This window comes from Hetaerina americana, unplaced genomic scaffold (assembly GCF_022747635.1).
Source record: "Hetaerina americana unplaced genomic scaffold, ioHetAmer1.1.p SCAF_5, whole genome shotgun sequence".
NCBI classification, from domain to species: Eukaryota; Metazoa; Arthropoda; class Insecta; order Odonata; family Calopterygidae; genus Hetaerina; species Hetaerina americana.
In genome coordinates this window covers 38,355,788-38,371,248 of record NW_027287095.1, presented here as the reverse complement: position 1 = coordinate 38,371,248, position 15,461 = coordinate 38,355,788, and the positions used below count along the sequence as shown (strand labels likewise).

The following is a 15,461-nucleotide window of genomic DNA, read 5'->3' as shown; positions in this document are numbered from 1 at the left end:
TATTTGGCCATGGGCGCCTTCTGAGCAATATTGAACGTAGAGTTTATTTTTGTTGCGTGACGTTGAGTTCTTTGTGTTCATACTATGTATTACGCGTTTAACCTATTGATTTAAGTAGGACTTCCACATATAACCAGCATGGAAACCTCTGCTTTAAATTTGGTAAAATCACTCGTTTAGATAAATGTCAAGATTTAAGCTAATGCTATTGTGATCTACACAAAATTATCTGTCACCTTACTTTAATTTGATTTTATTCTTGATATTAATGAATGCATTTTGTTAGGCACATCAGCAACATAGACGTGCTGAAGCGCATTTACGTTATAGAAGGTTCGATGAAGCAATTAAGTGCCATAAGGAAGCGTCAAGGCTACTGGAAGAAGCTATGAAGCTTACTAATGTTGCAAAAGCACTCGAGTCATTGACTTTGCAAAGAGATTATCATATTCAGCAGGAAAGCGTAATAAAGTAAGTTTGCAAAAGTATTCAATGACATGATGACTTATCGTATAGAAAATTAATTTCAAATTTGTGTTTTCGACGACGTAATTTTCATTTGAATATTTATTTTATGTGATGTTGTTGGTCAGAATCAGCAGTGTGTTTTCCTTAACTTGTCAATGAATTTCAAATGCTGTCGTTGAGTATCGTGGTTTTTATCTTAATAGTTAATGACATCTGTAATAAGTTATAAGATAACCAGAAAGTCAACCACATATATATGATTAATTTACGTTTTAGTCATGGATAATATAGTTATTAGACTTCTCAACAAATACGTTAATAGCCACTGTGATTTCCTAGGACCTTGTGCTTAGAGCGTCATAAAAATAACAGCTACCTATTTATAATGGAAAAACAGTAATTTGACATTATTGAATGAGTTATTTTGTGCATATAGCTGTATTTAAAGGTTAATTTTTAAATTAGGATGAAGTCAAATTGTTATGAGAAGCATTTAAAAAGTGCTGCTTGTGATCATAAAAAAATAATTAATCCTGAGATTCCAGTACAGCCTGAGAGAGAAAGTCACCATCTTCAGGCGGAAATATACAAGTAAGCTTGTCAAAACTTAATTTCATGAGTTAAATAGAACAGAAATGACTTAAAATAGCGTTGTGCAGTAAAGTTTCATAGATATGGTTCATAGGAGTGTACTCGTATGATCGATTTATAAAATGCTTCATTTGTTGCAAAACCTAGATTTAGCCTAAATTAACACTTAAAATTCATTTTTTTTAGGACTATGGAAGAAGCAGACTCCCTACTTCAAATTCTTTTAAAAAAAGGTACATTAAGTAAAGAAGTTTTGGGAAACAAAGAAAACAACCTCCCAGAAAATACTGTGACAGAACAAGAAGCTGTTGCAAGACTCGAGCCAAGTGAATGGAAGCCTTGTATGTCGGGTAGTAGGTTACCCAAAGATGATCAGACTGTGATTGAAGAATTGAGAGTTGTGAATGAGCAATTAAGGTCTCAGGTTAGTTAATTTTTAGTTCTATTTTTTAACCTTCTAGATAAAATAAAGCAAGGCAGGAATTGCAATCTAATGAGGAAAGGAAAGAAAAAATTGGGAGTGAAATGAGGTATTGAAAAATCATAATATGTACCCCAACCATTTTGATGGCTAAGTCATCTTCATCTGGCTAAGGGAATTTAGCAGACTGGATTGAAGAGTCACAAAATATTAGTGCGGAGGTTACATTTGAAGGGGAGTATAGGGGTGAGGATGGAAATAAAGGGAGGGGTACCTTAGTCAGGAGTTTAAGATGGGTGAGTTATATTTAACAGATGTGCTGTGCAAGCCTGAATGTCATTGTTGACATCGCTATCAAATTGAAATAGGTCCTTGGTAAGGTTCAAAAAAATCAAATTAATTGAATCACCTTTATGGAAATTCAAATGATGTAAAAAATCGGGCCGGAGACCTGGAGTAGTGTATTGCAATATAGAATAGTTTCCAGTACATTGCAATGCAGGTTTAAATCTTTGCAGATAATTACTATCTCGGCTACATTGTTGAGCTTTCAGTTAGGGGATCAAGGAGAAAATTTTGCCGCCGGTGGAGAAAAACAGAAATGGGAGGAATGCATTGGATCAATCGATGAATCATGTATCTTTACCGCAATTTTTGAGCGAGTGATGTTAGTGGATTTGACATTTCCGTGGACATCAATGTTAAGAATTAAAATTTACTCGAAAGACCTGAGAGCTCCACATGTTATGTTGATTGAAGATACGAGAGGAAAATATAAGAGTCATGTGAGTTTTTTGGTGGAAGCAGTGGTATTTTTATGCAAGTGTCAAAGTAGGTCACCCTCAGAGTGTAAAGTATTCTTGTATCTTGAATTATTTGTCACTGTTTAACAACAAATACAAATAGCTTAGCTGAACATTCCATTTGATGCAAATGAGTATTTAAGTTACCCAAACCAAGAAGTCTTGAATAGAATGCCAAAAATCCTTGTTTGGCATTGTCATGTTTAATAGATGTTGATCCGTTATTTTGATAGGTTGCATTTAGGACTTAATCTCTTGCATGCAATGTGTAATTGTAGGGATAATTTTCACAAATATGCATTGAAGCCATCGTACATTTCAGTGTATTATTATATAAAGCCGTTGGTGTTGCAGCCAGTCGTCCTTTGTTTATCATTAATTGATCTGATTATAGATTTTTGTGTTCAGCCTTGCCCAATAGGGTAATATACAACTATGATATTGCAACATCTAACAACCCCTAACCACTACAATGGGCAACACCTAGTTGAATATTTACTATGTGAAAAGGCTGCACAACTTTAGTTTCAAATGAATAATCATTTCAGTAATATGTTTATCATTTTCATTATTTTATAGGTGGTTCAGCTCTTGGAAGACTTGGACTTGTGCCATAAAGAAAATGACCATTTAAAGAGAAGAATTCTGCGTTTGGAGGGCCAGTTTGGTAAATACCCAGTTGTTGGCAGAGGCAGCACAAATTCTCATTTGCCCATGTGTGACATGTTTAATGACTGCATTTTACAAAGAAAGGGTAGTGAAAACAATCCTGTTGGTCCAGCTTCGTGTCTACGTGTTACAACAGAATCATCACCGGGAAGTTCCCCCTTTGTTCTGTCTCCATGTAGTGAACTTAGTCCAGATGGTGGTAGACAGTTACCTGCTCTAGCTCCCCTGGAGATGCCTGCATTTGATTTTCCCGGTCTTCTTCCTAAACAAACAAGTGAAGAAATAAAATAACTTTTAATGCAAGATATTAGTTGCTGGATTTTTTTCAAACACTGCCCCCCGGGAATGCCATGGCAATAAATAAAGAGCATTTTGGCCATAAATTAATCAGTTTTGGGATTGTTTATTTGTCACAAGACTGTTATTTTTTTGTATACATATTTATTGCTTGTTAAAATAAACCATGTTGCATATCCTAGATGTCTTGATATAATAACCTAACCACCATTTAACCCACCAATGCATACGCATAATGAGTTATTCCAAATGACATACACTGTAGTTGTGCTGTTGATGACTTTGCCTTTACTTAAACGTACCATGGAGGAATGCAATTTATTGTCTAGGATTCCACCTCTATTCCTTGACATATTGTTAGCAGAGTTCAAAAGCATCTGGAGAAGGGCTAAGAAGTGTATGCAAAATATAAACTGATTTGTGACATTAATGAAACATTTACTGGCCACGATTTTCAGAAGTGTGGAGAGGTGCCATTGTTTAAGAATGTACTAGCCAGTAAGTAAAACTATCACACTACAAATGTAATTTTACATAACCTGAAAGTTCTGAATGTCATTTTACAACGAAGGTTAGAAAACATATTTAAGGAACAGTTATGGTACAAATTTAGATTTAGCAAGGAAAGGAAACCATAGAAACACAGCCTTCACTGAAACTTGAACTAGAAAATAGTATGAAAAGAGAGAACCTCTTAGCATTGTTTTTGATTAGTGAAAAAGCCTCAAATAATTCAAAGTGCAACTGTTTATGGTACTGCAGGAGGGCTGTAATATATATTTCAATGAAGATCAATTTGAACCCAAGTAAGGATGAAAAGACAATTGTAAAATGTGAAGAATCTGAAGTAGGGGCACCAACAAAGTAGGGTGTAAGGTAGATTGCAATCTCTCTCTTCACCTGTACATTCAAAAAGGACTGGATGAGACTAGAGGGGTTAGGTGAGGATTTTGGGGCTAGAAAGAGTGAAAATACAGGGGTACGGATAGACATGATTGAATTGAGGTTTTGGCTTAGAATCCTAGAAAGCTTGGTTAAACCTCATTGAATGACAAGCATAATATGGAATTAAATATGTAAAGACAAAGATCCTTTGGGTTGAGAAACACCTTGCTGTATGAAGATAACAATGTATGGGGAGTTTCATGGCACGTGAAGGCAATTATAATCATTGAAATAATGTGTTACCTTTGGTATTTTTTTGCTTTCCTGGGAAACTAAGTAATATTAGGCAGCTTTTCTGAAAAAATCTGTATTTAACAAAAAGTTCCTTATTTTTAGATTTGAGACTTGTTAAGTGAATTAATCATTTGCACTCCACTGAGTATTAAAAACAAACAGTTACAAGGTTTCTTGCTGCAATAAGATAACCAGAAAGTCAATTATAGAGTTTTTTGTAAAATGAGTATGGATGAAATTTTCAGTTTTAATTATAACACTGATTTACTCCTTGAGCCAAAGGCCATAACATGAAATTTTACAAGCCTTTTTACTTGAAACATTCAGATGTAAAAGTGCCTTCATAAGAACTTTGAAGTATGAAAGACAATGAAATGAGAAAACAGAAACTTTAGACAGAGATCATAAGGCCTGTTGAAAATCCATTATTTTTCCTACATACAACTGCATTCTAAATTAAGTCATCGTAATTTCAGGCTTGACTTTGTGGGACTTATCCATTTTGGGAAGAAAAATACAGCTTTGTTAATTCTGTTTGATGCTAATCTTAAGTTTAATGCTTTAATCTTATGAGCATTACAATGCATTGAAACCTTGGTCATAAAATTTAAACATTAAGTGGCATTAACAAAGTAGTTATTTCTATTTCCTACATTACGTCAATCTTACAGCTGATTAACATATGTGGCAGTGCCAGGGTTGTGAACTTCAAAGTCTGAATCTAGGTCAAAGCTCAGCTGTCATTGGCTAGGGTGTGGGTTTTAGCTCATGGGGTGTTGTTGAGAATTCACATATATGTACAATAGTGTCTGGACTTTGCCGTAGTCTATTAGCTTTGTCCCCTCAAAGCCTTATTAAAGACATTTGAGAAGAGCACATCATGGGGACGAGATTGCTCTGTATGTGAATGAGTTCACTTCATCTCAGTGCTAAACCTGCTCCTCAAGTGTGTTCAGACAATGAAGTCTGACATGGTCCATGTCTGTGGCCACATTACAGCATCAGTGGGAACAAAGGTCAAACCAGACTTCTATTGTAATGTCATATAGCCTACCTCAAATTGAACATGATGCTCAGTTTCCCAAATCCTCTTAGACATAACTCTTTGAGTCACCCAAGTGGGTTTCATGCAGACATAGCCATGAGGATGTGTCAAATGCCATGTGGCTCTGGCAAATTGTTCTCCTGTTCAGTTCACCTAGTATACTTGGTGCATGCAATTGGGGCAGTTCTTCCATTAGTAAGTGTCATGGCTTTCATCTCCCTTCCACCTGAAGAGAAAGTGATGTTGAATGAGCATGAAGGCTAATTTTAAACCATTTGCTATTTAAAAAAAGTTATATATAGGGGCAATAATTTTCAATGAGTATACAGAAATATGCATGTGTAAACCCTCCATAATATAGTAGTGCAACCAGGCTGAATACAAGTCTGGTAGAAAGTTACTATACTAACTACTAAGAACAGCTCAAATGATCAGGATACAGTTACTTCCGTGAATTTGCTTCAACTTTCACAAAAAAATATACATATGCACGTCTTAAAATATTGGGTTATGTTAAAAAATAGTATATTGCTACTCCAAAAGACTCATTTGAACTATTACAGTTTACTATTTTTTGCATTTGTACTTACAGATTCTCATATTCCATTTGCTCACAGGTCTGAGATACTCCAGGGCCGTCCCTAATAGTTAACCCTTATTTGGATGATGAACTTTTCTCATTAGACCCTGCCAGGATTATCAAATAGTACTATTTTACCTGTAGAATTCCTTACTTGAGAAATTCCATCACAATTTTCTTAACAAAACTCTGAGGGAAAAAAGCTCATGAGCTGAAGGTAAAAACATGATGGTTTTATGCTGCCTTCCACCTCTGTATAATGGCCTAGAGGGCAACTATTAGTATACTTACAGTGAAGCTTCACCAATCACTTTCCTTTGCATTGTCCATCTCGACTTAAATTAAAAAGAGCTGTGGTCCTCTACTTTTAATGATTTGAGATATATTTGTTAGCACAATTTAACTGCAGAGTATTGGTGTCTCCTTGGGATTTTGCAGCTAGCCCCTTAATTTATAGGTCAACATATCACTGACAACCTAGTCCCCATGCACCCAGGGGCTTAAAGCCAAAAACTAAACCAGGCCATGATTTTCATAAATAAGATTAAAATTTTAAGCAAATTTTGACAGAATTATTTTAATTTTTAAAACAAAAACTGCATCACACTTTATGAGAGTAAAAAAGAAACAACACTTCCACAATAAAGATTTAATATTTCACAACAATGGTTATGAAATGTTTAATCTTTATCGTGAAAGTGTTGTTTCTTTTTTACCCTCAAAATGAAGAAATTCCACAAAGTTCAACCTGAAACTATTATGCTCAGCACATAAACAATCTCGCATAGTATCTTAATTTATTTTGCTTTGCTGGTGTTTCCTGAGCTCAATATTCTGCTCTTAAATGAATTTCATTTGTGATAATATATCCCAGAGAGTAAACCTTAAGTAGTATAGGGCAAATCGCCTGCCCAACCTGATTTGTGGAGTTCATATGCCTTAGCGCTTAATTTGGGGTGAGCTTCAGTTGCCCACAGGTATCACCTGGATTTGAACCCTCTCATCATTAGCTGAGCACTCTACCCAAGAAGCCACCATGGTACGAATTGATCATTTATCAAGTGTTAGAGGATGGAATGCAGAATTGGTTCAAGTATAGACTGCAGAATAAGCTTCTCCTCAGAAACCTCTGCATGTATCAAAATCTAAAGGGAGATGGGTGAATGACAAGAATAGACAATGATATGAGGTGCTAGAGGGTGATCTGTTATCACTCACGCAAAATCCAAAAAAGAAATGTTAACAAAGGCACAGGAATGTAGGAGTGAAAGGAACTTGTTAAGTCAATTATAAAATCTTTAGTTAGTCAGCCAAGAGATTTATGTAAGATTGAACCATAGGATCAATATGAGATGAAACGAATTCAAATGAAAACCAAGGTCATCAGATTATTAATTTAATAAAAATTGAGGCATAAGAGCCCGAAGTAAAATATTTAAGTACAATGCCATACATTAGACTTCACATATTATTTGGATTTTAGATAAAACTGGTCATAGTAATGAGGGATGCACATTATGGAAAGAACTGGACAAATCAAGGAAGGTATTAATTAAAAAAAGGAGGGGATTGATTCCCAGAACTCAGTAGAGACATGAACGTTAGTCAAGACTAGCATACATAGTATTGCATGGTATTTCTAAGGAGCATGGTCATTGAGAAGAGTGAATGAAAGTAGACCAGGTCTTTAAATAATGAGCAGGATATGAATGGGGAAAAGAGGAAGTTAATGAGTTAATCTCAAAGGCAGAAAGTGGATGGAAGAACTATATCACTACGTCAAAGGATTGAATAAAAAGGAGAATATTACGAAAAACATCTTTTGAAAGGACTTTCATTACTTGAATAAACATTTTTCCCTTCTTGAGCACACGTTCATCCTCCTTTTCAACTGCACTTTTATTTACCCTGGTAAATTTCTTACACTTTATTCAAATCCATGTGACTGCTTCCATCTAAGCTACTGCAAAACCTCAATACTTAAGTGGAACAATAATACAGTAATGTCACTGAATTACCCTCATAATCAGGTCACCACCCCATTAATAGCTGCAGGTCCAAGGAACTAACAAAAGACAGTTTTTTCAAAAGTGGAATAAATTGAACAATTTACCATTATCCTTTTTGTTCCTTAACCTCTCCATCATTCCACTTCTTCACTCACCATGCTTTTAACGAAATTATAGGTCATTACACTTCAATAGAAATATTCAATAATTCCTGGACAGTTTCTCCATGTAACATATTAGTTTTATGGGTAACTGCCAAGAAAGCTACATACTGCTGTTCGCCTTATTGCATAGAATTTTTATTAAAATTCACTTGAAGGTTTCTCTCTGAAATACTGGTTACTTGTTAATATTCTTCTCCGATAGTGAACAAACTTTTCATTTCAATTTTTTGGGAATTAAAAATTGGCGAAGCCATACCAACTATCATCAATGAAAGTTCAAACATAAATTAGGGTTAGCTATAATAATTTGCATCATTATGATAGAATAATTACCATTACATTATTTTTTAAGTTTTTTACCTTTTAATAAAAGAATAATCAAAGAATATATTCACATCTTTAAAATAGATTAATTCTATAGGAGAGCATAGGACAAGCAATCACTGCTTACAATCAAACATGGAAACTGTTTGTATCTACATATTCACATGTCTAGAAATTCACTCTGTACATACACTGGTATCTCAAAGATATCTTTTTTAAATAAACTTCTAATTAGAGACAATGGAAATCTTATTACAGCAAAGATCAAGGCAGGTAGCAAGAATCTGGTTCAATCAGTAGAGAAGCACTTATCAAATGAGCTACATATGACTCATCACACAAAATATAGGTAAAAAATATATAACTGTTAGCTGATGCAGAAAAATGCTGGGATTAGAGTTATTCATGATCATACAGATTTAGTTATCAAATATTTCCATTCAATTTGCACATTGTGAAATGCTTTGTAGCCTCTTAACAAATCTGCAAATTTTCCTCGCACCCTGAAATATTATTTCACTCTATAAAAACTGAAGACATTACTGAACCAAAAAAGTTTTCATGCCATCACTGTCCTGTAACCTCCCCTCACCTCAGTGAAAGCAGGCGATCAGATCATTTCATATAACATACAGGTATCTACAGAAATGTATTCATCATACATTTCTAAGTCAGGAAATGCAAAATGATGATGGTATAAATACTGTTGTCATTATGATAAAGACAAATACAAGGTACCTACAAGCTGTACAAGACTCGGTCCAATTTGGACCATGGCTAAGGAAAATTGCTTTAAAAGGGCAAAAATATAACATCAAATACACATAAATACCATATTTTGGAGATAAAATAAATGGCTTTCATGATTGTAGTGATTTAACAATATTCTAAATGAAGTCACTTAAAAAATTTAATGAGATAAATAGTGCCATTAGGTTTAAATTTTGTTCTTATTGGACACCAGTACAAGGTCTGTCCCAAAAATAAGTACTCTTTTTTGACTCAAAAGGTTTTATCCACAAAGAGCTTGTGCCTCAAGAACAGACAGTGAACGGTAAGTTTTATGCGGAAGTCCTCAAAAGACAGCACCGCGACAACCCACATTGCCTTCCTTGTGACCGAGTGCCTGGCCAAACACAAGTTGGCAATACCACCCCAGATGTGGCACCACAGGAGTTCTTTTTGTTCCCAAAAATAAAAAGGAGCTTGGGAGGCAACCATTTTGGAACGCTTGATAATGTCAAAGAGGGCGTGACGAGGTGCCTGAATGAGATTCCCATGGATCCCTTCCAGGACACAAAGCATGACTGGCAGAGATCCTGGAATTGGGTGTGTCGAGGCACAAGGGTACTATTTTGAAGAATTTTAGTAATTTGTACTTTGATCTGCAATTGAGTTTTTTTCCAGATTTATTCTACTTATTTTTGTGACAGACCATGCATGTCCATTCATCACGGTGTGTATGGAGGGGGAGGGGGAATGCTCTCCAGAGGTGTGTCTCCATCAAACAATCGCTGAGGCCCAGCCACAGAAAATGTTTCCGCTTCATCCCAATCGTCGACCAGCCTCCTATGCTGAAGAATTACTTCTTCAGACTGAGGAGGATGAGGACGGAGTAGATTACAAGCTGTGGCAACATTTGAGGCAGCACCTGGAGTTTTAAAATACACACATCATTTGAAAGAGTGAAATAATGCCATCCTCTTCTCAGCTACAAAAATCCCTCAGACAGGTTGTAACCACAATAACATATGCAAATATACTCTCATTTACAAAAAAATTAACACATTTCTGAAATAACCCTTTGGTGTTTCAAGTACCATTCTTCTTATGGCAATCTTGCAAATAAATCAACAGTTAATTTCAGGTTCTCCCATCTTTTGTAAGTAGCCCATCTTTGATCTAGATCAATCTTCAATTTCTGCAGTACAAATGTAGCTTCCCTATGCAGTTTGAAAAACATCTTACAATGAGACAAAGAGAAAATCAAATAGAAAGAGGAAGAAACTAATGATGAAATCAAAAACATAACCTTCTTTACTACTAGTGGAATAGTGAGAAATCTTCATAACTGCAGTTCCAGAAATCATTCTGGGACTTCGAAATTACTGTACCCTAAGAAGGAGAAAATGTAGAGGGTGAGTTAGGAGAGATGTTGAAGGAAGGGACTATAGTTTAAAAACAAGGAATGACTGTCGGGAAATAGCTTAGTGCTAATAGTGTAATGTCAGACTCGAGAAAAAGATAGGTGAAGAAATGAAATGTATCAGGGAAAGACAGAAGAAGATGACGGAGAGAAGGAAATGGAAGAATGTGACCGCAGAATTAGGTAGAAGAAAGTGCAAAGGGATTAATAAAAACATGGGCAGAAAACTAATATAGTGAAAGAAGCATGGATTACGATGCGATACAAGGAAATAGATAGCTTACAAAGGAAGGGCGAAATGGGTATGCTGTACAAACACATAAGTGAAAGATCTACTAGGAAATTAAAAAGGAAAGTCCTTGCCCACCATTTAAGATAAAATGGGAATATTATTACTAAGCCCAAGAAAGATTCATGAGAAATGGAAAGAATACATATGGTTATGATATTAGGACCTGGGTTCGAATCCTGGTGGCATAGAATTTTTTCAGTGGCATCTCGATCCCTACTTGAGGTGCTCTGTGGAGGGCACTTCGAGTGAGTACGACGTCTGTCGGATGGGACGTTAAACTATGGACCCTTGCGCCGACAAGAGTAGGCCAATACCGACGTCGGGTTTCTCTCCACCCTTTAATCTTTCCTGTACATCCCTAATAGCACAAATGACCTTAGCTGTCAGTCGCCTGCCTTAAATACTACTACTAATTATATTAGGTCAGCAATTTTAGACATTGAAAGAGAATATTCATAGATTAGGATGGCTTACGTCCGGGTATACTTCATCACATGACCGAAAAGGCATTACAAGAATTGAAATCTATTAAGGATGTAAAGATATATAACATTCCCAAAAACTACTTAAGGGTCTTGAACAAGGTGGAAGGAAGAGTTCTTAAGGGCTAATTTGTATCATTTATAAGGAAGGGATTTGGCCAGAAGATTATATTAGATCAGTGTTAGTTTCATCCCAAAAAAGGGAAAGGCTATGTGATGACTATGTATGTAAGAACTATAGAACAATAAGTTTGGTACTGAGCACAACTGTGGTTGTGCTAAGAATGATCAATAAGGAATGGAGAGCAGGGAAAATGAATACTGAGAAATGATCAGGTTGGGTTTAGGAAGAGGAGAGGCCCATGCGATGCCATAGCAGTAATGAGGTTAATAATAGAAAGGAATACGGGGTACAATTAAAATGTATTTGCTTGTTTTGTGAATTTTTAGAAAGCATTCAATACAGTAACTGGGTAGATCTTATGAATGAGCTACCAAAGATAGGAGAAGATTGGAAGGATATGTGTCTTATCCGCAACCTGTACACATCTCAGACGAGTGTGGTGGATAGAGAGCTGGGATGGGCAGTGCTGGAGAAGGGAGTGAGACAAGTATGCCCTCCACCACCTGCTCTTTTCAATTTATATCTGGAGGTATAGGCAGAGGAGGTATGAAAAGGGATGGAGGCAGGGGTGAAAGTACAACGGGAAATCTATAAAATTGGATTAGTGGTTAATGAAGATTTATTAGCCAAACAGCAAGAGGTTAAAAATCATTGCTAAGAGTATTAGAACATTAGTGTGATGTGTGAGCAAATCAAACAGTTTACCTAACTTGGCAGAGTTTTGGACGAACATCGCCAAAGTAGCAGGGACATCAGAGGAAAAATTGTATTAGGTAAAGAATTTTTCACAAAGAGATAGATACTCATAGATAGATATATAGATAATCGTCTTTATTTTGGGGCGAGATTGAGACTATGGAGTCTTTTCTACTCCCCAAACCCTAATTAATAAGCAAAGAGTTACTAGGCAAGGTGAGGGAGGAGCAATGATTGTTGGGTGAAATCCAAAGGAGACAGGAAAGATGGATGCAGAGCATTTTAATTGGAAACAAGATGCTGAAGATTGTGATAGAGGTTGGAGAGATGAATTGTTAGCCATACCTGGAAGGCACACGAATTGGATAGGCATATTGGACAGAATGAAGGGAGAAAGGAAGTATGCTGAATTGAAGAGTGGCTTCATGTAATGCAGAATGTCAGGCTGTGTTTTGTTAAAAGATGCAAGGCAATTATTGTTCCAGCATTATGCAGCCTGTGTCCATCCAAAATTTACCTTAAACAGTAGGTTGCGAATGATAATCATGCCTTCAATGTTATAATGTTGACACGCATGGCAAACAACAGTCTTTCGATACTGAAGCCTTACAAACCGTAAAATTATATTATCTAATATAATGGTGTAATTTATGACTAATAAATTTTTCCAGTTCAAGTTCTTCAAGAAGCATTTGCTTACATTTAAATCCATACAATTGTTGTCACACCAGTGGAAGTGTCTTAAGAGAATCAGGCAGAGTGGCAGATCCTCCCATTTACTACTAAGTCAGGAGGTGTGTTTTCAAATCATCAATATGAATCACATTTCATAATGTCATTATGTGACCAATTTCATTAATAAAAAGCAGAAAGGTGAAGATCTGAGCTGAGGCTCATATGGTGAAGTCCAAGGGGCACTTCACCAAGATATTTTCACAATACAAACATATTTTATAGGAAAGTTTACTACTTATTCAGTTGAATATGTTCCAATGTTGCCATAGGCATTTAGTTTTGTTGAAAGGGGCTGTATTTCTACATAATACCGGCACAGGGAAAGGAACTGGCCCCCCTACCCTGATGTGTGAATTTCACACGCCGTATAGGGCTTAGTTCTGGGTGAACTCTACCATCACCTACTAAACCGACCCTCGGGTTAATTGCTGTGTTCATGGTTTTATGGTTACGAATGGCTTAAACCACCAGCCATCTTGCCAATTTATGCCTAGTTCAAACATTTTATAGAAATCTTTTGGAAAAACCAACATGTAAATAGCAGTGGATTCACCTCTTTTTGAACCATCCACAAGGACAATGTCCATAGTGGGGCTGAGTTTAATTGTCACAAAGACTTTAGCACAAACAAGACTAGATGACAATTGGTATGTGATTGAAAATGTCTTTTTTAGTTGTGTTTCTTATGAACAGGATTAATAACAAACTGAACACCTGAGTATATATGCCAAAACTCAAGGGTTTGTTGAAGAGTGAACAAGATGGACCAATGAATCACAGCAATACTTAGAAATTAAGGGGAGACATTGAAATAACCCTCTCCCACGTCAACAAGAGAAATCAATTACATGGCACAGTGTCCCGCATGGCAGATTGAAGGAGCACATACATTAAATGACTTGAATAACCTGCATATCTTTTCATACTAGATAATAATACCCATAACATTTAATTCAAGGGAGCATATCACTCGGGTAACCTTCGATGTTGCATGGTTAATAATTATGGATAATGGTTGTCAAGGAATAGTGCTCAGTTCATTTTGCCAGCGCGTGCATCAAACTTGTAGCATTACTTAAGTGTACTGAAATATTTTTTTCACTCCTGTTCTACTTTGCTAAGAGGCACTCTGTGAAACGATGAAATACAGCTGTGTATACATATCCTTCATTTCATTAAAGTATATGAGCAGAAAAAATCATTTCACCTGCTGCAGTTATAGTGTAGCAACCATACTCGTATGTAACGAATACATTCGAATTTGGATATTGGCTCTGAAGGGATGACTCAATAAGGATGGTGATGTAGTAGCATACACCAATTATCCCGACCACCCATAATACTGAAAATATATAAAATAAATATTATGCCCTAATACAAATATTTTGTGGCAAATACTCATTCAAATGCAAAAAATAGCCAATACACATACTAACCTGTTACAATGCTAGGCAATGAGTTTCTTTGAATGAATTGAAGAGATTTCTTCGTAGGCCCGATTATGTCAAGGAAGAAGCCAAAGAGGGATGATGCCATGGCCAAAAAGCACATGACAATCAAAATCCTCATCAAATTGGCTATTTCTGGAGTAACACATGGCAAAGCTGTGAAAGAAGGTAAACAGTCAGGGGCAACTCTTTAACAAAAGCATGAAAACTCCAAATAATAAGCACTTACTGCCACTAGGAGAATGGTACTGCACAGTAATAGGAGATGACGACACCTCACTACTTCGAAAACTTAAATCTGATTGCGTGGTACTCGTGTCAAAATAACCAAAACTGAAGAACTGATAAACGGCCAAATGAGGTACACATTTTCCGCCAGTCAGACGAAACCATCCTAATTGTGCTAATGATGTACAAGTAAGAGCAATTGTTGCCATGTGAAAAAAAGCTGCTGCAAAGTTTCTATCCTGATCCTTGAGGATGTGCCATCGTTGCCGAGGATAGTAGCTGGGATTATACATGTTTTCTTATGGCGAAATTTCCAAACAACGAACTCACTTCAGTAAATAATTGAATCTCATAGTTAATTCCGAGAGACCCTGTGTCCGTTCAGGTTTTTAAATTAAAATGGATCACAACAAACAAAATGCGTAACAGCGGAAACCTTAAATTAAATGCACGGCATGACAATATATGGGCAATTATTCTTCAAAATCAAATTTAATGTACCTCTTTACGTTGGGTCCTGATACTCCAACATATATCATGGACCATTGCGCCATTCGTTATTCATTGTGTTTATTTTCCCAAAAATATATGCATAAATAATCCACACGGCTCTTTTACTTGAAATTCATATTAATAAAAACATGCCATGAAATTTTATGCCTTCCTCCCTGAATACTTTAATTACAATACCGTATTTTAGCTTCGTCTTCTATCGATTTGTGGACTAACTAGCGGTACCAGCCGTCCCAGATAGAAAACC

The 15,461-nt window shown here is 36.1% G+C and overlaps 2 protein-coding genes across 2 annotated transcripts; one reads left to right on the top strand and one right to left on the bottom strand.

Moving 5' to 3' along the window:
* The first annotated feature begins 3 nt into the window (after positions 1 to 3).
* LOC139693764 (nuclear receptor-binding factor 2) lies at positions 4 to 3,430 on the top strand. The gene is made up of 5 exons (XM_071592037.1): positions 4 to 162; positions 287 to 471; positions 934 to 1,059; positions 1,246 to 1,483; positions 2,863 to 3,430. Exons 1-5 carry the CDS (start codon positions 139 to 141, stop codon positions 3,241 to 3,243), a joined length of 954 nt encoding a protein of 317 aa, XP_071448138.1. The 5' UTR covers positions 4 to 138; the 3' UTR covers positions 3,244 to 3,430.
* Positions 3,431 to 7,479: 4,049 nt separating this feature from the next.
* Positions 7,480 to 15,383, bottom strand: LOC139694028 (transmembrane protein 127-like). The gene is made up of 4 exons (XM_071592420.1): positions 14,703 to 15,383; positions 14,462 to 14,629; positions 14,233 to 14,367; positions 7,480 to 10,201 (listed from the first exon to the last, which is right to left on the bottom strand). Exons 1-4 carry the CDS (start codon positions 14,992 to 14,994, stop codon positions 10,002 to 10,004), a joined length of 795 nt encoding a protein of 264 aa, XP_071448521.1. The 5' UTR covers positions 14,995 to 15,383; the 3' UTR covers positions 7,480 to 10,001.
* Positions 15,384 to 15,461: the final 78 nt, after the last annotated feature.